Below are 23,579 nucleotides of genomic sequence, written 5' to 3'. Positions count from 1 at the left end.
AAGCACACCCTTCAAAATTGTACAGAAGAGTATTAGGGATAGGCATAAGTGAAATTTATTATTTTGCATTTAGGGAATAAAGTCCATATATCAAGAAAAAGCTGAAACTAAGTATGGGTGCCAGGCAGAAAAAAAAAATAAATCAATTTGAGAATAAAGTCAAAATGTTGAGAATAAAGTCAAAATACAATTTCTCTTCTTTCTCTTTTTTCCCTTAATGTGGTCCAGATACTCTGATATAACATTGAAAATGCAAATGTAGAGCCTTAATTCTGTCTTGAGAATGTGTAACTTAATAAATGATTTGATTAATGTAATTCGATCATCTCTGCTTTTTATGTAAATATACATTAGTTTTTGTTAAATGTTTTCTTCTTCCCTGTACTGCGAATGCGGCCAGCAGGGGCGCTAGTTGTCACTTTGACTCTTTGTCCAGCCACAAAGAAAGCACAGAAACAAGAGCGATGTGTTTGCGCATGCGCCTACGTCTTACAGGAAGGAACCCCACACTCGCAAAAGTTCTCGCGAGACTCTTGGATTTAACCCGAACTATGATCTTTTCATAACCTAAACGAAGTGTCCTTAAATATACACCAGATTTTTGCCAACGTATTGTCGCATTATAAAGCATTATTAGTTCGTACAATATGCACAGTAAAGAACACGGGTAAAAACCTCGCGAGAGTTTCGCAAATCAGGGTTTCCCCTCTAGACACAGCCAGCTGTCGGCTTCTGTCTGTCAGTTTTGGATATGGTGAGTAAACACCGAGAAATAGTGTATTATACCTCTGTAAAGACAAACATAGGAGGAAATTGAGTGGTTATGCTAAAACAATTTAGAGACATTTAGTAACGTTAGCATTTGCAACAATGAGGATTTAGTGATTGCTAATGGAAATTAGCTTTACAGAACAGCTATATATCCAGCGACTGGGTTGTTTTGAGGCAGTGGGAGTGGGTGAATTTACATATTGAACTTTTTTTTTTGCATTAAAATGAAATGACACACCACAGTCCACACTGCACTTAACATACACAGGATAATAACTACAGACACGTTTTTAATTTCATCAAACACACGTGTTACTAATGATGGTAATTAAGGTCCAGTTACATTAAGTGTATTAAGGTCTATACCTGTCTGTCCAGGTGAGGCTCTCTGATGGAGGCAGTGTGTGAGCAGCAGGTCCACAGAGGTGATGATGATGAGGAGCAGACAGGAGGAGCAGATGATGAAGCCATGCTGTGGTCCATCCAGGAGGCTCTGGAGAGGCAGACTCTGCAGATAGGAGCATCAGCCTGCGGGGCCACGGCTGTGGTGGATGTGCTGAAGGCCCTCGGTGTGGACGTGGCCCCTGAGGAAGCAGACCGCTGCGTCCAGACACGCCTGAGGAGGAATGAGTCACCGCTGCCAGACTACCTGCTGTCCCGGAGTGAAGCTGGTGAGATATCCTGAGATACAGACACAAGACCTGACCGTGACATGAATATTGTACTTATTCCTACACTACATTTGTCTGACAGCTTTAGTGACCAGTTACTTTTCAGATCAGATCAGATTTTTCAACTTCTTAAGCTAAATAAACCCATTATTAGTACTTAAACTTTAGTAAAGGATGTGAATACTTCAACCACTGTATAAAAAACTGCAGCAGAACAAAGTGTGTCCATGTGTAGTGAAGAGACAGATTAATTAATTAACATGTTGTATCACTTAATTATCATCTCATATGCATGCAGTCCTTCACTTTACTAGATAAATGTCTCAAAAGGGCTGTTTTTGATGTTTTTTGACTCTTACAGGACTGCAACTATCGATTATTTTCTAGATTAATTGGTTAATCGTCGGTTCTCCAAAAAGTTCAAGGTGATGTTGTTAAATCTCGGTTTCTCAGTACAAAACAGAAAAATATAAAGTTAAATATACTATAATACAGAGAAAAGTAGGAAATCTCCATAATTGAGAGCCTGAAATCGTAGTTTTCTGCCATTTTTGCGTGAAAAATTGCTTTTACAATTACTTGATTATTAAAATAATGACAATTATCTTTCTGTCAATTGACAGCAGCAAGTCTGGGATAAAATCACTTTGTAATATAAAGCTTCAAGCTGTTTCAGCAGACTTGTATAGCAACATGAATCTGCACTCGAATGCTAGTCTCAGCCAACCCATCATCCAGATGCTGCACTGACAGCAGCACCAACAGCATCCCTACCCTTTTGTAGCTTCTGTGTTGTTTCTAGATTACGACTTAAAAGCTCATGAACACAACAAAGTCGGAGGAACAATTTTCCAACTTGGGCGATGGGACCATCTGTGCTAAAAATGTGTATTTATGGTACTTCAGAAGCATTCACTAAATATAAACACTTGGCATGAGCTCAAAGCTTCCCTCTCCAAACTGTTCTGTGACATTTCAGGTAAAGAAATATGAATTCATTAAGGATGACTATGTATAGGTGCAGCCCCCACAGACAGTAATACGTCAGATGTCACAGATGCTAGCAGGGACTATAACTTCCCCGCTGAATGAGGCTCGGTAACGTCTTGAACCCATAAGCATGGTCTCCTGCCAGTGCGACAGCTGGCTGCACTGCCAACCAGGCAGATTCAAAAGTACCCTCTTGAATTAGACAAAGAGTTTTATGTCTCTCAGAGGAGCCACTGTAATTGACTTTTTCAGCTGTGTTACACAATTTTTTACCTTGACATTTCAGGCGTTTAGCTCAAGCTGTCGTCACACACAGGAGGTCCTGAGTGGAGGAGAAACACACCTGAAATAATTAATGTTAGATATTATCTGATAAGCTTGTGTTTTTGTATTTTTACAGTTGAAATAAAGATTCAAACTTCTTTCAGGTGCGACTCACGCTCAGCTCATCCGAGGAGCAGAGGAGGCCAGTGAGGGGAAGGTTATCGGTCGCTTCTTCCACCTTCACCCGCGGCGGCTGGTCAGACTGGTCCCCTGGCTGGCGTGCTGGATCCGGAAAGGCGCCGTACCTGTGGCGACCATGAACATGCAGCAGGCTGTACCCGAGGGAGAGGAGGTGCCCGACGCCTGGCACCATCAGCTCATATTTGGCGTTGCACCGAACGCTGTTTTCATGACCAATCCTTTAGATGTAGGTGAGTAAAGGTTTTCTATTATCCTGACACTGATACTTTTTATTATTAAAAGTGGTTTATGTATTTTCATGTAGAGGAGAGCAGTTTTCACTTTTTTATGAGGTGACCACATCATCATCAGGCTAAATATAGGACACTAATAGGTTATTATACTCTGCCATTTTTAAGTGCTTTTTTCAGATCCATTAAAATAATTGATGTAGATAACAAGTTTCAATGGGCTGACTATAATATTTAAATGTCTGAATATATATTCGACTGGTCTGCTAAAGTTAAAGCTATTGAAAGTGCTGAAGGTCTGATTTGACTAAAATATTAATTTAACTGCTTTATACCTGCATATTCCATTATGCAAGCAGTACAATGTAAAAGAGAGAAACTGAAACATAAATCTGTCTTGGTTTTGATCCTATTGACAGTAGAATTAATCTTCAAAAACAAAGAACAAATAACATAAATGGGATTAATTCACCACCCCTATTAAACAGTGTACTGCTGTGGACAAACAAGTGTATTTTAGCCACTGAAAAAAATCAATATCAATTTAAGTGTACACTAGATGTGGAATATTTTCACTGCCTTTCATTGTCTGACAGATTTTTTTTGACAGGAATCCTCTGCTACATAAACCAAATAATCTGAACTATTCTTTTACAAGGATAGTTCACCCTGATACCAACTGAAGGTCAGGTTTATTTTGTTAGTCAGGAAAACAGTGTTGCAGAATCTCCCAAACAAGGTAAGGATCTGCTGTGAAGATTCAGGCTAAAAACATGGTGTAACTAACATTTGTTTTTAGTTAACTTTGCATGTTGGGGCGTTAGGAGACTTTGATGAGCAGTATGGAGGCAATACATGTTTTTATGTTTGAAAACTTTAAGATTCTGCAAAACTGTTTTCCTGTGAAACTCCAGCAACTAAAAACTAAACCGTACCTTCAATCACGATGATGATGAGAAGATAAATGACTGAATTGTCATTATTTAGTGAACAATCCCTTTAAACTCCTCTTTCAGTTAGTGAGAGAGAGCTGCACCAGAGACTCTGCAGTGAATCTGTGCTGCTGATTCGTCGAGAAGACGTCCTACAGCGACTGACACCAGACTGCTGTCTGTCCAGCTTGTCTGAGCCGCAGTGGACAGCCCTGGATGTGGAGGGTGAAGCAGCTTTTAAATATGCAGTTTATTTATTTATTTTTTTTATCTGGCATGCACACATGTTCTCAGTGTTCTCCCTGTTTTCCTCCTGTTAGGTCAAGTGAGGCAGATGTGCTTAGAAGAGGAAGAGGAACAAGATGGAGCCAAGTTAACACACATCACGATCCCCGCAGCGTACAGCTCAGGCATCACACTCTTTGCTATACGACAGTCAGAGTTGGGGCAAGAACTTCTCAGTGCTCCTGAACTCCCTTTGTTGTGACCAGAATGATCTCCTGGACTCAAGATTTTAAGATTAATTTATTGTGATATGAAAAATAAACTTGATCATATAAAATTGTGATTCTTGTCTGCTGTCCTGGAAGTAGGGCAACTGCTGCATTTTAGTAATTGTCAACTCCCAAAAAGTAGCTGACTATTATATAATGATAAATTCTCTTCAAACAGATCTCAGATACAACCAATAAAAGTTAACAAATATAGACAGGATCAAACTTGTTTAGGTGAAATAGCAGAGTCCTCAGTTCTGTTTGACAACCACTTTTTTTTGCAGAGATAGTGGGAATCTTTCCTTCTCTAAATACCTTACATTAATTTTATTAACATGACAACAGAAAATGATTACTCAAACAAATTGGTGTTCAAAAACGACCACGATTTATGCCCACATTTGTTCTAATGAACAAATAATGTCTCTAAAGCTCTAATTAGCCTGCTGTGCTCCAGCATGACGACATGCTCAAACAGTTGAAATACAAAATTAACATCAGGTATAACTTGTGGAAGTACTGTCACAATCCTGTCAGTAAACACACATATCTGCAGGTTGTATAAAGTTTACAGATTTCTTGATTTCTTGAAATGAACATGACTGACACGCTGAGTCAGAGGAATGAGCTGTTCTGATATACGTCTCTAAAACGCCTAACTGGGAGAGATGCAAGCAAAATATCACTTGACAAATGGCAGGTTGAAACACCAAGACATATAAACAAGAACATAATATATTATAGATTTGTTTAACTGATGTAAAGGGGGTATTAAACCATGCATTTGCAGCTCCCAGTGCTTGTTTTCAATTGAATACAGCTCAAAGACAAGATATTTAATATTTAAACTAATAAACTTCATTTTTTTTGTAAATATATTCTCATTCTCATTCTGAATTCCATCCCAGCTTTTGTGGAAGTGAATATGGTATGTTTCAGATAGTCAGAGGAAGTGACAGTGCATTGACTGATGTAACTACGTTGTCTCTTCTGCTCCTCGCTGTCTCCAGACTCATTACTAGAATTTAAAAAAGCAGATTCCATCAGCCCCTCCTCGGCCTCTTTACACCGTCTTCCAGTTAACTTTCGGATTGACTTTCAGAACGTATTGATTTCTTTCTGGGCAGTAAATGGCGGCGCTCCAGCTTATATTTCAGAGCTGTTATGTCCTGATGCTCTGAGGCTTATATCAGCAGTCTAAACTCCTCTGATTGCGCCTCAGGCCACATTAAGCACTAAAGGTGGCGGAGTCACTGCAGCCGGGGGGGCACTTAGATGTTGGCACAATTAAAGAAAAATATCCATCTGTTTTTCCCCAAGAGGCAGCTCACTTTCCCACACAGCAGATGCTTAGTTTAAGTAAAAGTAACAATGCCACAAAGTCAAAATACTCAATTGCACATGATAGTCCTGCATTTTAGAACAGCAGTATTATTCAGTAATACTAAATCAATACTGCTGTTATATAATCATATATTTTATCATTGGATGAGTAATTATATATTAAGGTGTTAGCAGCTTTTTAACTACTAACTACTTTCTAACTACTTTATGTAGTTTAAATATAGCAATGCATCAGTATGTAATCTGCATATAACCTGTGAAAAAGTCCAAGTGCAGCTGAAACAATTCATTGATTAACAGACATAAGAGGATCTGTTGCTTTTCCTTTTAGTTGTTTGTACAATTTGAATGTATTTTTAATAATTCTGAGGTTCAGTCTACTGGTTGACCAAAACAGGCAGTGAAGGCATCACTTCTGACTGGGTAATTGTGTTCTTACACCTCACTATTTTCAGATTTTTTACAAACCAAACATCTGATTAAAGGAGAAAATAATCCGCACATTAACCCATAATAGTAATAATCTTGCAGTTTTACACAAAATAGTTCAAAATGATGCTTTCACATCAATATATGAGCAATAATAATAATATAATGATAGATAACACACATTTTTTACAGCAGTCATTTTGACATGAAGTAGGAGTGTAAACACAGGTGTTACCAGTGATACTAATTAAGGTTTTGTTACATTCAGGTCAAACAGAGTCAGACTGCTGCTGATGTACATGTTGGCTCAGTGGAAAGACTCTGCCACACTGGATCTTAATTAGTATCATCACTAACACCTGTGTTTACCTACTATTTCATATCTGCATGGCTGCTGTGAAAAAGGTATTTGATGCAATTCATTAAACAGTCACAGGGGACACTTTTCCCCATTGACTACTTTTAATTTTACTACTTAAAATGAATTTTCCTGATTATATTAGGGCCTAAGTAACATGTTTATTGCAGGACTTTTACTTGCAACAGCGTATTTTTGCAGTGTCACATCAGTAATTGCTTTTTCACAATGAAACTAGTGGCAGCCATAAAAGCAGTGGCTACACTGGCCTTGATTTTTTGTGTAAATAAATTGAATGTATTTAAAATATTTAATGCTCAGAAATATGCAAACACTGGTTCTTATTTTATTTTTTTTTTTTTGTAAATAAATTATTATAATGATGGCACAGAAATACATGAACATTGGGCCTTACATTTGTGTAAATAAATGTTTTTTTTTTTTATTAATTAAAAAAAAAAATAATAACGCCCCAGAAATATATAAACATTGGTTCCTCTGTTTTTTTGTAGATGGTTTATTGTCTTCTCTGGAGGAGGTGAAGATGTTAGGAAACTACTGGCACGACACCCAGCATTGCAAGTTTACTACAATTCCCATCAGGCACTCGACAGTTCCACCCCCGAGGAAGTTGAAAAATCCTCCAAAACTTGCCAAAAAGGTAAGAAACAAACACCTTTATTATCGAAACGTTGTGCCACGTCAAGGTGAATGTGGCGGTTTTAATGTTGTATAGCACTTTTAGCTAACTTTGCTAACAGCTAACTTGCCGTTAAGTCCATCACGGTGATATATTGGATACACGTGGTGTGTGTAATGTGAGTGTGTGTGATAACACACTCTGCATCCACGGTCAGTCTGCAGGCTGAGAGCGGAGGAGACTCTTCTGAGACTGCTGTCCTCAACTGGGCTCCGGCTATTTCCTGCTTCACTCATTCACTAATACACGGGTGAGTGTCAAAAACAGCATGCTAGACGTTTATATCACCTGTGGTTTATGTGTGTGTGCTAATGTTGCTAAAGAAAAAGTTAACTATCATGTTAAAGTCTGTTATTATTTTCATCTAGAATCACAACAAATGCATCCTAGTTGTGCTTTACTAGCTTGTACAGACAAAACACTGAAATTAGTTGGAGTAAATGAATTAAATAGTGGTCCTTTGTGTGCAGAATAAGTGTATGTACAGTGTATTTATGCATTAGCAACCATGTTGATGATGCATAGTGGAAGTGAAGTGCTTGAATTAACTTGTGTGACATCTTTGATACAACATAACTGCAATTAAGTGTGATTTCAGCAGCTTACTTGTGCTATAATTTCAGTTACTTGTTGCACAAATGCAGTGGAGTACACTGTATGATAAGAAAATAAAATTCCAGCACCTCCTAAAGCACTTCTTTTTTTTTTTAAAGTCCTGCAATCTTAGAGTCATACATTTGATTTGCTGTCTGACATGTGAGTCACATGAGTGGAGTGATTCTAATCAAAGTCAGTGATTTGGCTAATTTTGGAACGTGTGCACCCACTGTGCAACACTCACCCCTTTGTACTATATCTGCTCCCTATCAGTGCAGCTTTTTAGACAATGTAGGCCAATCTGCACACTCGGGCCTTTACTATCATAAAAGGTTTTAGGTTTGAACTCTGACCCCTGTTTGTTTGAGTTGATGGCGGTTAAAGGGTGAGCAGAAGTCTTTCTGCGTCTTTCTGGCTGTTGTTAAGGGAAATGTTACACATTTGTAACGCTAAAAGTTAAAAAGTGGACATCTTGGGAAATTTTTGCTGTCGTGGAGGAAGTTCAGGACAACAAACCAGTCAAATCTTTCAGGTTTTTATCCCAGTGAAAAGATTATATCGATGAAAATTTATGTCATGGGAGTCTCAGGCTACTGTTCATTGAATTTCATTGATTTTTCCAGCACAAAACAACACGAAAAAAGGGACACACTATAAAAACCATCTTGTAAGAATAGAACATTTTTTTGGTTAGGAAACAAAAATGTGAACTAGTCCTTGCTTTTGGTAAATGACACACCCAAAGAGGTAAAAGGCCGCAGAATAACAGCGCTGCCAAACTGAGGCTAAGGCGAGTGGATTTACTGTATATAACCCTGATAATGGGTTTGTTTTTCCATGCAAGTGAGCTCCTGTGTGCGGCTGCTGGTGATTCGGCCTCGCCTGGTGACCACGCCATTTAATTGTTGACTTGTGTTTTTGTTCTAGTTGATTGGATCCGTGTTAGTGTGGCATTACAAGATAATATAAGACCCCCAGCCTCGGAAAAGGTCAGCGCTTCCTCACAGCTTAGGGAACTCCTTTCGTTATAGGTCAATCTTTGCATGCAATTAAACAGGTACTTTACGAACAGTTAAATAATGAGAAGCGTTGGCTTTTCTGTCCAATAACCTTGAGCGTGTGAATGCCTTTAATGTGACATTCAGGGATCTGTTATTATCTTGTCACTCAGGTACGATGGCAGAGAAGGTGCTTGTGGTTGGCAGCGGGGGACGGGAGCACGTGCTGGCGTGGAAGCTGGCACAGTCGCCGCAGATTCAGCAGGTCCTGGTGGCTCCGGGTAACGCGGGCACGGCCAACTGTGGGAAGATCAGCAACTCTGGTAAATACAAACACCAAGGCTCTTAAAAGTGTAGGTTACTCCTTTAAAAAAATTTGGGCTGAAAACTGTCCAGAAACAGTTTATTACATCATGAAATTCATTCGATTTCTTTTCATAAAATTAAGTATATAGTACAAGAAAAATAAAAATTAAGGCCTCAATGTCATTTTTTTACCATTATTAGAAAACAGGGCTGCATAACAAAATGAAAGTTGTCGTACTTCATGCTACACACTCATAGAACATATATACAGATAATTAAATTTATAGTAGGAAATAAAATAAGACAGTATATACAGTTATTTATATACATATATCAGGGCTACAACTAACGATTATTTTTGTTGTCAATTAATCTGTCGATTATTTTCCTGAGAATTTCTATAAAATGTGAGAAAATTGTGAGAAATGTTGATCAGTGTTTCACAAACTCAAGGTTGTCAACAACCCAAGGACTTTAAGTTTACTGTCATTGAGGAGTAAAGAAACCAGAAAATGTTCACATTTAAGGAGCTCGAATCAGAGAAATTTGACTTAGATTATCCAAATAGTTGGGAATCGGTTTAATAATCAATTAATAAGAAACTTCTTCCTGTACACCACAGGTTCCGCCAATATATATAGTGTTTTAATGGATGTAGCCCTAAATGTATAGCGCCCATGTGTGAGGTAGAAATATGATAATTAATTTGCATAATTATATGTTACACTTGTAGGTGATGAGTGAATGATCGTTTCACTTACCATATTTCTCTCCATGCAGAGGTATCAGTGAGTAACCACACCATTTTGGCGCAGTTCTGTAAGGATCATCACGTGTCGCTCGTTGTGGTCGGACCTGAGGCGCCGCTGGCAGCAGGCGAGTCAGCTTTATTTTCTCTGTGTGGGCCCTTTTCTCGAAAGCCTCCTTCCTCTAAATTTACCCTCTCCTCCAGGTATTGTGGATGACCTGACAGCAGCAGGGGTGCCCTGTTTTGGCCCGTCTGCCAAAGCAGCTCAGTTGGAGGCGAGCAAAAGCTTTTCCAAGGCCTTCATGGAGCGTCACGGCATCCCCACAGCCCGTTACGGCTCCTTCACCGACCCCCAGGAGGCCTGCAACTTCATCCGAACGTCAGTACAGTAGACGCACACAGTTCAGAAGAAGGTCATAGAAGGTCATACAGGGACACTTATTTAAAGGGTAACTTTTTCAAACTGGACCCTGTGTGTAACTGATTCATGGGAGCAACAATTTTTGGAATTGGTCTGATATTGAGGGAGCCAGAGGAAGCAAAACTGAGCTGCATCAAAGTGCGAACACTAAAAGTGTTTGTTTTGCGACTGACAGGCTCAGATTGTTAATCTAAGTGTCTGACAACAGTGTGGGTAGGACAGAGACAGAGAGAGACCTTTTTTGAAGAGTCCTGATTACAGAGAGTGCATCTGTCAGGTTGCAAAATGCGTGGCAGTGTTGAGGCTTTTGTTTTTTTTAAATAAAAAAAGCATGGTTCATGTGTTTTATTGTTGCTAGGCAGCCACCAAATCAGCTGCCCTTAGCCCAATCATAATTTGGATTTTGCTGCAAAGTAAACTCAGATCTGTAACCTTACATTTTGATTAGCTATCTGTAGTTAAACTCTAGTTAGCAGATAGTTAGCTACCTAAACATCTGGCTCTGATTGAGAGTGAGGCTGTTTCCAAATACTACACTAGGCACAAAGGAAAAGAGATCAGTGTGGGTACATGAGACCCTCCAAAAGAACTGTATGTTAACAGTTATTAGTACAGTGAATTACAAACTAATTTGCTTCCTTTTTACTGTTCTGTGTTCAAATCATGGCAACTACAGATTCAGGTATCTAGCAACACCACGTCACTAATTTGTCCTCTATAATTGTTATTTCCAAGCATCTGTAAACTTTGTCGTCATTACTACAGAAGGTTTGTCTCTCAATTAATAATTCAATTAGACAGTGAGTTTACTGTTTTTGAACTTCCGGCATTCAGTGCTCTCCTCTCAAAACATGAACTTTTGTCAAAATGCGAGGTGCCTGAGCTGCAAAAAAAGCTCACCCGATTTCATTTGTTATACTGTAATTTTAACATCATTCAAAAATAAAACTCACCAAAAAACACACAATAAAAATGTAAAGGAAGTTTGGTTAGTTTGGCAAAAAGCAATAAAAGAGCTATGTTTTCATGGACGTACTTTAACATTGCAGCTCAGTTTTGCTTCTTCTGGCTACTGCTCTCTGCTTAAATAATGGACCAATTTCAAAAAAGAAATGTTGTCCCCATTAGTCACTCAGTCACAAAAACATGGGAAAATAAAGTCCAGGTTGAAAATGATAGAAGTTACCCTTTAAGATATTAAGTAATTAGCAGTGATAAATGTATGGTTCTTACTGTTTATAGCAAGACAATAAGAACATTTGCATCCGTTTTGATTTCCAGCAGGAAAGTTGTTGGTGCAGTTTTGTTTTCAGAGCCATTAAACACACAAAACTTGCCCTATAATAGAAAATGAAATTGTCACTGGCGTTTTGTTTCTCAGATGGTTTCATGAGTTAATGATCTAAGATGTGATGATTACTTTTCATGTGAGAGCACCCTCCACGAAGTCACAGAAACCAATCCACCATAAACAAAGTTGTAACTTTTACAAAATCCTTTATACTCAGTGAAAGTCATTTCTCTGGTCATATAAACCATCTTGGGCAGAACAACAGCTGCCATATTCTGACAGCCTTCATCCATATGGATCCCAAACAAACAATATTGTGCTCTGCAAATGTTAAATGGTCCACAAAAAAAACATTTTATGCTCCATATCAGCCGTGCAGCATCTGTTCCAGATGTGTTTTCCTGTGAAGAGACGTTGATTCTTACTGCATATTACTGAGCTTATTGCATTGTTTCGGGGTCTCCAGGGCCGACTTCCCGGCGCTGGTGGTGAAGGCCAGCGGGCTGGCAGCAGGGAAGGGAGTCATTGTGGCAAAAGACCAGGATGAGGCCTGTCAGGCTGTGATGGACATCATGAAGGTTTGAGACTAGCAGACATCTCTTCTCCTCGGTGTTAAGTTTAGCTTATCGCTATATTTGACAGGAGCAGCGCATGTAAAAAACATTTCTGAAAATATGCCAGAGTTAGCCAGAAAAGAAATTTCATCTGTAGTCCCTGGGCTGTCTCTTCTCCACTAGAATAGGGTGAAAAGAAAAGTATTAACGGCCATTTCTGCCAACGTGATGGAAAAGAAAAGATCTTAATAGACCTTGGGCAGAAATTATTCTACTGACCAATTAGACAGCTTGATGCCTGAGGCCACAGCATGATAGATACTTAGTTTAAGAGGCTAAAGAGAGGAGAAAGAGCTTGACACAAACGATGTCTACAGCAGATTTTAGAAAACTTAATTGCTGGCTAGACAATAATTTTCACTGCAGAATTTAATGATTTGTTGGTCTGAATCCACAGATTAGTTGGAGTCTATAAACATCCTGGCAAATTGTCTCTGTCCACTTCATTTAACCCAGTTTTGTTCTAGTGGGACTAACTGTTTGTCAGCTGCCAGATCTCAGTGTGTGACTGAACTTCAGTAACAAAAATTTGCCACATACTGTGGTACATTTTTTTGTTTACTGTGGAAGACCATTTCTGACAATCTGATGAAATCATTATAATGAGAAACTTCAAGGAAATGATGTCTTGATATCTCTGAATAATGCCTTTGTATCTCAAAATAATGACAAACTTCCTCAAAATAATGACTTTGTATGTCAAAATAATGAAAAATGTCCTCAAAATAATGAGAATCTTTCTGAAAAATAATAAGTTAATATATCAAAAGTATGACTTGGATACTAACTCATTATTCTGAGAAAGTTTCTCATTGTAATGACTTGTAGTAGCATTTGCAGAAATGGGATTGCATACAAAAAAAGGCCGGTTGCCTGGATGCTTCTGGGCTCAAACTAATCTGTGGATTTAAACCAACCAATTATGAAATTATGCAGTGAAAATTCATGTCTATCCAGCAATTACGTTTCATAAAAGCAGATGTAGACATTGTGTGAAGCTCTTTCTCCTATCTGTAGCCTTCTGCAATAAAAATGCTGTGACCTTGGCCAATCTTTATTAACCATCTTCAAATAGCAAATGGGCATTATCATTGTTTAACACACCTAAAAAGACTTCCATGTAGCATACTTAAACTAAGGAAACATATGAATATTTAAATATATGAACAAAAACGTATAATTCAAATGAACTTGAAGGGGGGTTCAATCAATAAAACTAGTAATTGTGCTCCTCTTTTTCATTTTTTTAAGGATTGAAAGAACATTTCAAGTCATTTTTAAATACCACAAAAAAGTAAACCTGTTTCTTTAACTGTGCATTTCAGGACAGAGCGTTTGGATCTGCAGGGGAGACTGTTGTGGTTGAAGAGCTTCTTGAGGGAGAGGAAGTGTCTGTCAGTGCAAATCCACAACTTTACCTTCAGGTATGAATTAATGGGAAGCTGTCAGGATGTTAATCCTTCTCCTCCTTGTCTTGCAGTGTCTGTGTTTCAGCGACGGCGCCTCGGTGTCTCCGATGCCCCCAGCGCAGGATCACAAGCGGCTGCAGGACGGCGACCTGGGCCCAAACACCGGCGGCATGGGCGCCTACTGCCCCACCCCTCAGGTACATACTGCCTCTTCCTCACAGCCTGGTTCTCTTGGAAGCTGCTCAGACCTGGTGTTAACCTGCTTCTTGGGCGATCCAGTCATAAATTGACAGCTTTGAGGATGCAAGGTCGCACCTGGAATTACAATGAATCTCCTGAGTCCTGAGTGACCACTTGTGATTAGATGTCACTTGTGCTGTATTTACAAAAAGGCATGATTGATTAAGAATTTATTGTATACGGCCCAGATAAACTCCGAATGGGGTCTGACATATCAGATCTCAGTGCATCCTGTATTTAGAGCTGTCCACTTGTGTTCAGACCAGCACAGGATATATGTGGTTTTTGTTGGATTGTTATTCTGTCACTGCTGCTCGTGACTCTGCTGCTGTCTCTGTGCAGGTGAGCCAGGAGCTGCTGCAGCAGATCAGAGAGACAGTTCTTCAGAGGACTGTGGACGGGATGAAGGAGGAAGGAACCCCTTATGTGGGCAAGTGCTCTTTTTCTGTCCCTTTCTGTCATTTTTTAAAGAGTTTCCAGTGTTAGATTAATGACCCCGGTCCTGCCTCATGTTTTTTTCTGCTCTGATGTTGCAGGTGTGCTGTATGCAGGCCTGATGTTGACCAAGCAGGGGCCGAAAGTGCTCGAATTCAACTGTCGTTTTGGAGACCCCGAGTGTCAGGTGGGTTTTTTTTCACTGCCATCTTTCACTGGATTGTCTCATAAACAAACATTAAATATCATTAAATATTATTCAGGTGCTGCTGCCGCTCCTGAAGAGCGACCTATACGAGGTGATCTTAAACACCATGAGTGGCAAACTGGCTTCCAGCGCCCCCGTGTGGCACCAGGACAGCTCAGCAGTCACTGTGGTCATGGCCAGCGCTGGTTACCCCGGCTCCTACAAGAAGGGAGTAGAGATTACAGGTACACTTGACACAGCAGGGGGACAAAAACAGGAAGAAAAGAAGGGGGGTAACTAGTGTTTGTGTGGATGAGGTTTGAAACACCTCTAACAAGCAGCTTCACGCCTCTGAAAGGTTCATGAGGGGGCGACTTTTCAAGCGTCAATCATTAGTCCTTGACTTTATAGTACAAGTGATACTTGTCTGCAGTAAAATCTGTTCGGTATCTGCCCTTTGACACAGTTAATGAAACAAGCCTCATTCATGTGGGTCTGATAAGGACGTTCTAATTGTGAACGCTGATTTTCTTTTCAAATTTTTTAATTAATCCCTGAAAAATGTCCTGCTGCACTTGTATGAAAATCCCCCTGGGTTTACACATGATTTTCTTCAATCTGCCACGCTGAATTTCAGGTCAAATTACCCCACTGCAAATTAAATGTCTTGCCAAAATCCCTGTGTGGCAAGTGGTTTCTTTTTCTGCAGCTAGAAAGAGACAGTACACAAATGTGAGATTTGGAAAAAAAAAAAAAAGTCCAATAAAAAAGTAAATGTAGACTCAATTAAATCACATTTTCCATTCAACATACCCATTTTCAGTGCAGTCATTAACAGCTGAAGAAGAAAGCAACATATGCAGTCACATTCACTTTAAGCAGGAAGCCAGCTTTGTGCATTTATTTGCATTTTGTCCTTCTGTTGACCCTCAGGCCTGTCCCAGGTTCAGGATAGGGGGCTGCAGGTTTTCCATGCCGGCACTGCCCTGAAGGACGGAGCCGTAGTCTCCAGCGGCGGGCGGGTCCTGACGGTCACTGCGGTCGGGCCATCCCTGGAGAAGGCACTGCAGGCGGCCAATCAGGGCGTGGCGGCCGTCGGCTTCCCAGGCGCTGTGTACCGCCGTGACATCGGCCACCGGGCCATCGCCCACCTGAACCAACACAGGTGTGTGTGAAAGTAAAAACACAAGAACTAACACACTGAAACATTCCCCTTCTGTTTTTGTATTGTGTTTGTTTTGTTTTTTTGTAGTTTTTCAAGTTCATCTTTATACTGTTCACCATGAAGAACACTATGAATAATAAACTTCACTTTGGATAAACTTGTGTCCTCATAATTATTTAACTTAAACAAGCAAATCATCATATTTGTTCATTCAGTTAACATCCTTTTGATGTGTCTGCTTTTATCTACAACCAAATTCCCTGCTGATGTTTGTTTGAAAATTTTGATCGTTTCCTTGTACTGTTGATGATTCATTGATTATTATATTTTTGATCAGTCAGATACTTATGGTGATTAATCATTTATCATTAACATCCCACAGTGTCCCTCAAATTAGGTTATCAAACAGTTGTGCAAAAGGTATGTAATAGAGGCAGGATTTTTTACAATTAATCAATAAACGTTGTCCAAGATGACATCAGGGCACTGAAACAGTAAACTTAAAATACTGTAATAATAACTTTTAACAATTATAAATAACTTTAAATGGACAAAAGAAATAAAAACAAAAAGATCTTAAACTTGAGTCAAGAAAAGTGATCAAATACACATAAAATTTTGGATGTCAATGATTGATTATTTTTTTTAAATTGGTTAAATTCTTAATAGCCATTAATTAATTAATTGTTATAGATATGGCAAGAATTGTCCCTCATTTGACATTATTTTGTCTGGTGGAGCTATTTGGTGAAGAAGGAAACTTAAACTTACACTTAAAATAATCTTATTATTGATGAATCATTGCTGATCATTTTCAACTGGTGCTTAAATAAAATGCACAACATTTGCAACCCTAATTGGTACTTGATACCAGTCTGCATTATGTTCTATACTTTGAAGTTTTCACTGGCTGACCGATTGTCTGGCTGTAACTGGTGTTTCACTGTGTCTCTGACAGAGGTCTGACCTATAAGGACAGCGGAGTGGACATCGCTGCCGGTAACAAGCTGGTGGACATGATCAAACCTCTGGCCAAGGCAACTTCCCGTCCAGGTGACTTCATTTCTCACGTACAAAACCAAAAAACTCAGCAAGAAAATAGTAATTAGATGCTTGTATCTTATGTGTCCTCACATAAACAGCACGGTGAGAAAGTTGTTTTAATTCTATTTTAACAGCTCTGTGACTTATCAGACAGTTTCCTTGTTTTAAAGCAGCTGACTGAAACTTTTTCTCATTAACAAATAAATTGCTGTATACTCAGTAATTGTAGTTGTAAATGCTGTGACTTTATCTCAACAAACAGAGTCAAATTAGAACGACTGGATGAAACAGGAACCATAAATGTAATTGGTATATTTTTTTCCTCCAGGGTGTAATGCAGAACTGGGAGGCTTTGCCGGGCTGTTTGACCTGAAGGCAGCAGGTTTTGTCGACCCGATCCTGGTGTCTGGGACAGATGGAGTGGGCACCAAACTCAAGGTGAGACTTCAGTTCCTTCATCCTCTTTCTTTGAGGAGACGATAGGAGATTTTGAAGGATAGTTCAGCTTATTTGAAGTACCTGTGTAGAAAGCTAAGCAGTGTGTACTGCTGTGGTATTAAATAAATGGTCTCCATGACTCGGCGAAACCAACCATGGCTCCCCTGAGATAACTCAGGATATTTATTCTGTTTATCTGGCTTTGCTAACATGGACTGTGCACCACTTTTGACTGGATAACTTTTCCTCCAATTTAGATTTAACTTTATGTAATTTGTCCTCTGTCAGATGCAGGATATCTACATAAATATTTGAAATAAAGAAAAGAATGTGACAGCAAAGTACTGTAAAGCGCTGAAAATATTCTGAACATGGCGTACACATACATTGATAATGATTTAATAAGTGGCTAAAATACATTTCTCTGCTGACCCTTTCCACAGTAGTACATTGCTCAGCTTCCTACACTGGTATTCCTCTGTACTTGCAGGGTTGGGGGTGTGTTGACCACCACCTATTGTAGGTAATACACTGACTGTGGATTTGTACTTCAGACAGCCCCACTTGTCGTCGCTGCACAAATAAAATAATATGGCTGCCCATGCGACTGCAAAGTGCTGGAACAAATGAGAATCAAATGAAAGTATTAAAACCTCAACTCACTCCAAATTGGCTTTGTAAGACGCCACATCAGCCAAGAAATAACCGTTCAAAACGGAATCCGAATTTGGCTCTGGAGTAATGGAGCAGCAGGGGGGATATGCTTATCTGTTGACGGATTCAAAGGATTAGACTTAAAACGGCTGAACAGAAATACAAATTTCATTAATTTAAAGTGTTAAGGATCCAGGATTATTTCACGGACACTTGGAAGCAGGTTCAGCTCATTGTTGGGTGAGTTTATTAAATTTTGCACTTAAACTTAATTTGTCAAGGTGCCACAACTTCCCTGAAGTGACCATAAATACAGCAGAATATCAATCAGATGAAACTCTTCTCTGTTGCAGCCTAATTTTGTTACTGTAAACTATTTCATGTGTCTTACATGACGGTCTCTTCTCATTTTGTCATCAGATTGCTCAGGCGTGCGGCCAGCATGGTGGCCTGGGTCAGGACCTGGTGGCCATGTGTGTGAATGATGTGCTGGCTCAGGGTGCTGAGCCGCTCTTCTTCCTAGACTACTTCTCCTGCGGCAGCCTGGACGTGGACGTGGCCGCCTCTGTGGTCGGCGGCATCGCTAAGGCCTGTGAGACGGCCGGCTGTGCTCTGCTGGGTGAGATGGTGAATAAAATGAAAACTGGGGTCGACTTCTCCTCGCAGTGTTATATTTTATGCCTCTGTCTTTTTGCGTCTGTGTCCAGGCGGTGAAACAGCAGAGATGCCGGGCGTCTACGCTCCAGGAGAGTACGACCTGGCCGGGTTCTGCGTCGGAGCGGTGGAGCGTGGAGCCCTGCTGCCCAGGCTGGGGGACATCGCCGAGGGCGACATGTTGATCGGAGTGTCCTCCTCTGGAGTCCACAGCAATGGCTTCAGTCTTGTCCGCAAAGTCCTGGAGAGGGCCGGCCTCAGCTACAGCTCCCCTGCTCCTTTTGGCCAGTCGGGACAGACTGTCGGTAAGTCACAATCAAGCTGAATTGACTGATGGGCAGGAGCCTCAGTACATGGAGCAGACACTCCACCAACAGAGCTACCAGTCCACTGTAAGATTTTACAAGGAGAATTTTTTGATTTTCTGTTTTTAGCTCCACTAACACCTTAAAATGTGCGTACAGACATTTATGTTCCCCTGACCTTTCAGCGAGGGCCATCATCAGGTATAGATGGTCTTTGGTTTTCAACCAGTTACCTGCAAAACTGACATTCCCATCAGACTCTGTCACTATACAGTGAGCTCACTATATGGCTATATATGTACATAGAAATCCCTAGATGGTGAGTACGGAGTAGTAAATGAACGATTGGAGCCACAGCCTCAGAATATTTGGCACTTATTTTGCCAAAACATTCCCAAACAATCCTCAGCATCAACAATAACAAGTGTCTCAATTGTGATGATTTTCTCTATTTTTTAAATCATTGCAAACAGAATATTTTTGAGCTGTAGACTGTCACTTGAAAACAAGCAATTTATGCTTGTCACCTTGGGCTTTGGGACTTTTTGACAGGCATTTTCACAGTTTTATGACATTTTACAGACCAAACAATTGAGAAAAATAATGAGCAGATAATGAAAATAATTGTTAGCTGCAGACATATGATATTTCATCGCAGCTTTAACTCTTGATAAACCCACAGTTTGATTGAAACTCTCCTTCCAGGCGAGGTTTTGCTGACACCAACAAAGATCTACAGTCGTCTGCTGCTGCCAGTCCTTCGCAGCGGTGCTGTCAAAGCCTACGCTCACATCACAGGGGGTGGGCTCCTGGAGAACATCCCGCGGGTGCTGCCCCAGGAGCTAGCCGTCGATCTAGGTGAGATGAAAGCACACGAAGGCTTCATCTTCAAATGCAACGTTAGCATATAAACACGTTGACATCGACATCTGCATTTTGGAAATCACATTTTTTCATGGTTACAATTACTTACAGTTGCGTGACCCTTGTGCAGATGAAATTCAAATGCAAACGTAAACATGAATAAATATTTGGCACAGTTCCTTTCCACTTCCTCTCTTGAAACTGTAGAGGTCACTTGTCATTTAAGGCCACAGCTCTTTTTCATTCATTCTTCCTCTGTGTGTTTATGCTCGACTCAGACGCGTCTCGATGGACCATCCCCCCTGTGTTCTCCTGGCTTCACAAGGAGGGAGGTCTGAGCGAGGAGGAGATGGCCCGCACCTTCAACTGCGGCCTGGGCGCAGTGCTGGTGGTGTCCCCCCTGGACGCTCAGAGGGTCCTACGCCAGCTTCAAGCTCATGAAGAGGCCTGGATCGTTGGTTCACTTGCCCACAAGCAGCCTGGTGAGTTTTTCCTTACCTAAGGAAACTTTTAAAGGGATCCAATAAAATGCTCTTAAATAAATCCCTCAGCTAAAAAGAAATTAAGCCTCATGTGTCATTTATCTCATTCTCAGTCATAATTTTTGCGTGTGTTTTTCTGCAGGGGCAGAACCTGTGGCGGTCCGCAACCTGAAACACAGCCTGCTGCATGCAGGACCCTCGTCCAGCGGAGAGTTGGTTGTCGAGCAGAATGGCGGTTGCCATGGAGACAGCAGCACGCCACACAAGAGGACCAGAGTCGCTGTTCTTATCTCTGGCACAGGTATGTTGTTTATTAACCATGAAATAAGACTTTGACAGATGGAATAAATAATTCCACATTTTAAGAAAGATGCAACAGTCTGGATCATAAACACACAAACACCCCAACATGTTTTTTTTTACACTTTAGGTTACATACAGATTAAACAAACAAGACATAACAGTTTGTGAGCTTAAGTGGTCCTTGTAGACAGACTTTATTACCTTTGGACAGAGCGAGGCGAGCTAATCGCCTGTTTCCAGTCTTTATGCTAAGTTAAGCTCAGCAGCTGATGGTCCCACCGACACAAAGGTAACAAAAGTACACACATCCTTTACTCAAGTGGAAGGAAGGAATCATCTTAGGTTTAAATCAGTTTTGATGATGGGAAGGCTGCACACGATGATGTGAAATAAAAATAATAATTCCACTCATATGCATTAAAACTTGAATAACAAGCCTATTTTAAAAATGTAAGTAAAAGTAAAAAAAGTAAAAATTGTGAGAAAAATAAATACTTAAGTATAGTACAGATCAGTCTTCACATACAACTTTTGGTAAGAAAGCCAAAACACATGCTTCCTAAAATGTTGAATGTTTTTTAAAACTACATCACAAGAGTCTCAGGTTTCTGATGTTTCCCTCATGACCCGTCTTAAAAATCCTCTCATTTGTGTATCTCAGGCACCAACCTGCAGGCTCTGATAGAGCAGGCCAAGCGTCCGTCCAGCGCTGCAGAGATCGTGGTGGTCATCTCCAACAGACCTGGAGTTCAGGGCCTGAAGAGAGCATCGCTGGCCGGCATCCAGACACGGGTGACAAAATAAACATGATAAAGTTTAATGGTTTAAGACAGGAGTTGTCAAACGTTTTGATGACTGAGGGCAGTACAGGAAACCCCAAACAAACAAACAAACAATGTGCTTTTCACAATACAAAATAACCTGGTTGGTACAATCTGGAAATCTACAAAAGTAGTTGTGGTTGTGTCTGATCCCACCCAGGTGGTGGACCACAAACTGTACGGAAGTCGAGCAGAGTTTGATGGCACTATTGATCGCGTGCTGGAGGAATTTGGGGTGGAGCTGGTGTGTCTGGCTGGATTCATGAGGATCCTCACAGGGACTTTTGTCAAGAAATGGAATGGTGTGTTTGGACTACATTTCTGACATCATTAAATATGATGGTCTGGTGGGTTTTATATTGAGTGTTTGTTTTTTTAATGTTACAGGAAAGCTCCTGAACATCCATCCCTCCCTGCTGCCCTCATTCAAGGGCGTGAACGCCCAGAAACAGGCTTTACAGGCTGGGGTGCGCGTCGCTGGCTGCACAGTCCACTTTGTAGCAGTAAGTATGACGCACTGTGGAAACAGCAGACCTCAGACCTTATCTGAACAAGTCACACAGCCATTGTTCTGTTCCTCTGTGTTCAGGAAGAGGTGGATGCAGGCGCCATCATCGTGCAGGAGGCGGTGCCCGTGCTGGGCGGCGACACAGAGGACAGCCTGTCCAACAGAATCAGAGAGGCCGAGCACCGAGCCTTCCCTGCTGCTCTGGAGCTGGTGGCCAGCGGTGCGGTCAGGCTCGGAGAGGACGGACATATCATCTGGAAGTCGAATTCACAGAGTTAAAGAGCACGCATCCAGCTCAGCCACTTTAGGTTAACTTAGATGTTTTTCAGTCTGGAGCCTGTTTTACATGTTTTTGTGTCAAAGTGACAAGAGTGATGGGGACAACTGAGCTGCAGTGACTGACAGGCTCAGATTGTTATTCTCAGTGTCTTATGGAAAGGATTTCTACAAAGACAGAGCTGTTTTTAAAAGCGTATGATATGTTTTGTTTAACCAGAAAAATATGTTTTATCGCTCTTGTCAAACTAACCAGACTCCATTTAAAAAAACAGTGATTTTAACGCCATGGTCGTCATCTTTATTAAACTCAACAGAAACAAAACTCCCCAAAAACATCTTGGCTCTTCTCTCCACTGATCCAGTATCACAAACTGGTTGCTTGGCTAAAGCAAATCCCTAATTCACAGTTAGATATGATATAAATATTGAGGCTCTGATCTCCTGCCTCCCTCTGGCTCCTCTCGCAGTATCTTCACATCTACATCAAACGCTGTGATTAAAGTGTCAGTTTTAGTCAAACCACAGTTAATATTGTTGGATCAGTGGAAAGATGAGCAAAGACGTTTCTCGTGAGTTTTATTTTATTTTTCTCAAATTTGAGTGAAGTGAAATGAAGAGTTTCGCAAAGGGAGTTTGGTGAGAGTAATAAAACAACATATCTTACTTTAAAAAAAAGCTCTATCTCTGTAGTGATCATTTCTATAATGTTGTCAGACACTTAGAGTAACAATCAGAGCATGTCATTGGCAAAAACAAATGTACATTAATGGTGCACTTCTGCCTAGAGGGATAATGTCAGTTTAGTATCATTTCTGTTGGCTGCAGCTCTCCCTCAGTACCGAGTACATCTCTAATTTTCTGTTTCTCCCAATTAGTCAAACACGAAAAAAGAGAGAAAATAAGAGTCCACTTTGAAAAATATTAAGTTACCCTTTAATCAGCATTAACAACAGTTTACTTAATACTTAAATTTGGTTTTATAGACACTAACAAAGCAGACTGATGAATAGAAAACACATTTACTGTCTGGTAAATAATCAGCTGAGGTCAAGATATCAACTTTTTACTGGTCCACTGTCACAGACTGTCCCTTTTTCATGTTATCATGACCAGCGGAATTTCACAGATCTTCTTCAGATGCTTACAGCTTGTAAACATAGAGATGAAATAGTTGCATTTCAACTTCTTGTGTAGAGAAGCTTTATACTTGAAACAGAATTGACATTCCAAATGTACCTTTTGAGAAATGTTAGTTGCACTGGAATTAACCTCTTAACTGGAAAAAAAATTGTTTGTGGTCCTACTCGTGTCCAGACAAAGTATGTTAGTATAATTATGAATTTTTGAACTGTATAGCTGAAACTGTAATTTCATTATTAAAACCTGCCTGGGTGAATGCAAGGAGTCATTTTGTGTGGCATTTCTGTTTTAT

The 23,579-nt window shown here is 40.3% G+C and overlaps 2 protein-coding genes across 4 annotated transcripts; both read left to right on the top strand.

Annotated features, from left to right (window-relative positions):
* Nucleotides 1-533: 533 nt before the first annotated feature.
* LOC146304669 (uncharacterized) lies at nt 534-4,627 on the top strand. The gene is made up of 5 exons (XM_084713658.1): nt 534-754; nt 1,150-1,442; nt 2,861-3,127; nt 4,144-4,284; nt 4,380-4,627. The coding sequence occupies exons 2-5, from the start codon at nt 1,163-1,165 to the stop codon at nt 4,544-4,546; spliced, it is 855 nt and encodes a 284-aa protein (XP_084569784.1). The 5' UTR covers nt 534-754; nt 1,150-1,162; the 3' UTR covers nt 4,547-4,627.
* A 2,585-nt stretch (nt 4,628-7,212) lies between these two features.
* On the top strand, nt 7,213-23,555 carry gart (phosphoribosylglycinamide formyltransferase). Of its 3 annotated transcripts, XM_084713418.1 has the most exons (24): nt 7,213-7,345; nt 7,542-7,634; nt 8,909-8,970; nt 9,153-9,302; nt 10,066-10,161; nt 10,238-10,412; nt 12,212-12,323; nt 13,685-13,753; nt 13,840-13,965; nt 14,351-14,438; nt 14,545-14,630; nt 14,707-14,875; nt 15,564-15,795; nt 16,754-16,848; nt 17,168-17,277; nt 18,352-18,550; nt 18,639-18,890; nt 19,596-19,748; nt 20,033-20,236; nt 20,379-20,537; nt 21,201-21,331; nt 21,521-21,662; nt 21,748-21,863; nt 21,950-23,555. In XM_084713418.1, exons 4-24 carry the CDS (start codon nt 9,158-9,160, stop codon nt 22,145-22,147), a joined length of 3,057 nt encoding a protein of 1,018 aa, XP_084569544.1. In that variant the 5' UTR covers nt 7,213-7,345; nt 7,542-7,634; nt 8,909-8,970; nt 9,153-9,157; the 3' UTR covers nt 22,148-23,555. The 3 variants fall into 3 exon arrangements, with proteins under 3 accessions (XP_084569544.1, XP_084569543.1, XP_084569545.1); XM_084713417.1 differs by lacking the exon at nt 8,909-8,970; XM_084713419.1 differs by lacking the exons at nt 7,213-7,345; nt 7,542-7,634; nt 8,909-8,970 and adding an exon at nt 8,380-8,513.
* Nucleotides 23,556-23,579: the final 24 nt, after the last annotated feature.

The sequence above is a fragment of the Lutjanus erythropterus genome, chromosome 24 (genome assembly GCF_056507025.1).
Source record: "Lutjanus erythropterus isolate fLutEry1 chromosome 24, fLutEry1.hap2, whole genome shotgun sequence".
NCBI lineage: Eukaryota > Metazoa > Chordata > Actinopteri > Lutjaniformes > Lutjanidae > Lutjanus > Lutjanus erythropterus.
This window is presented reverse-complemented; position numbering and strand designations above follow the sequence as displayed.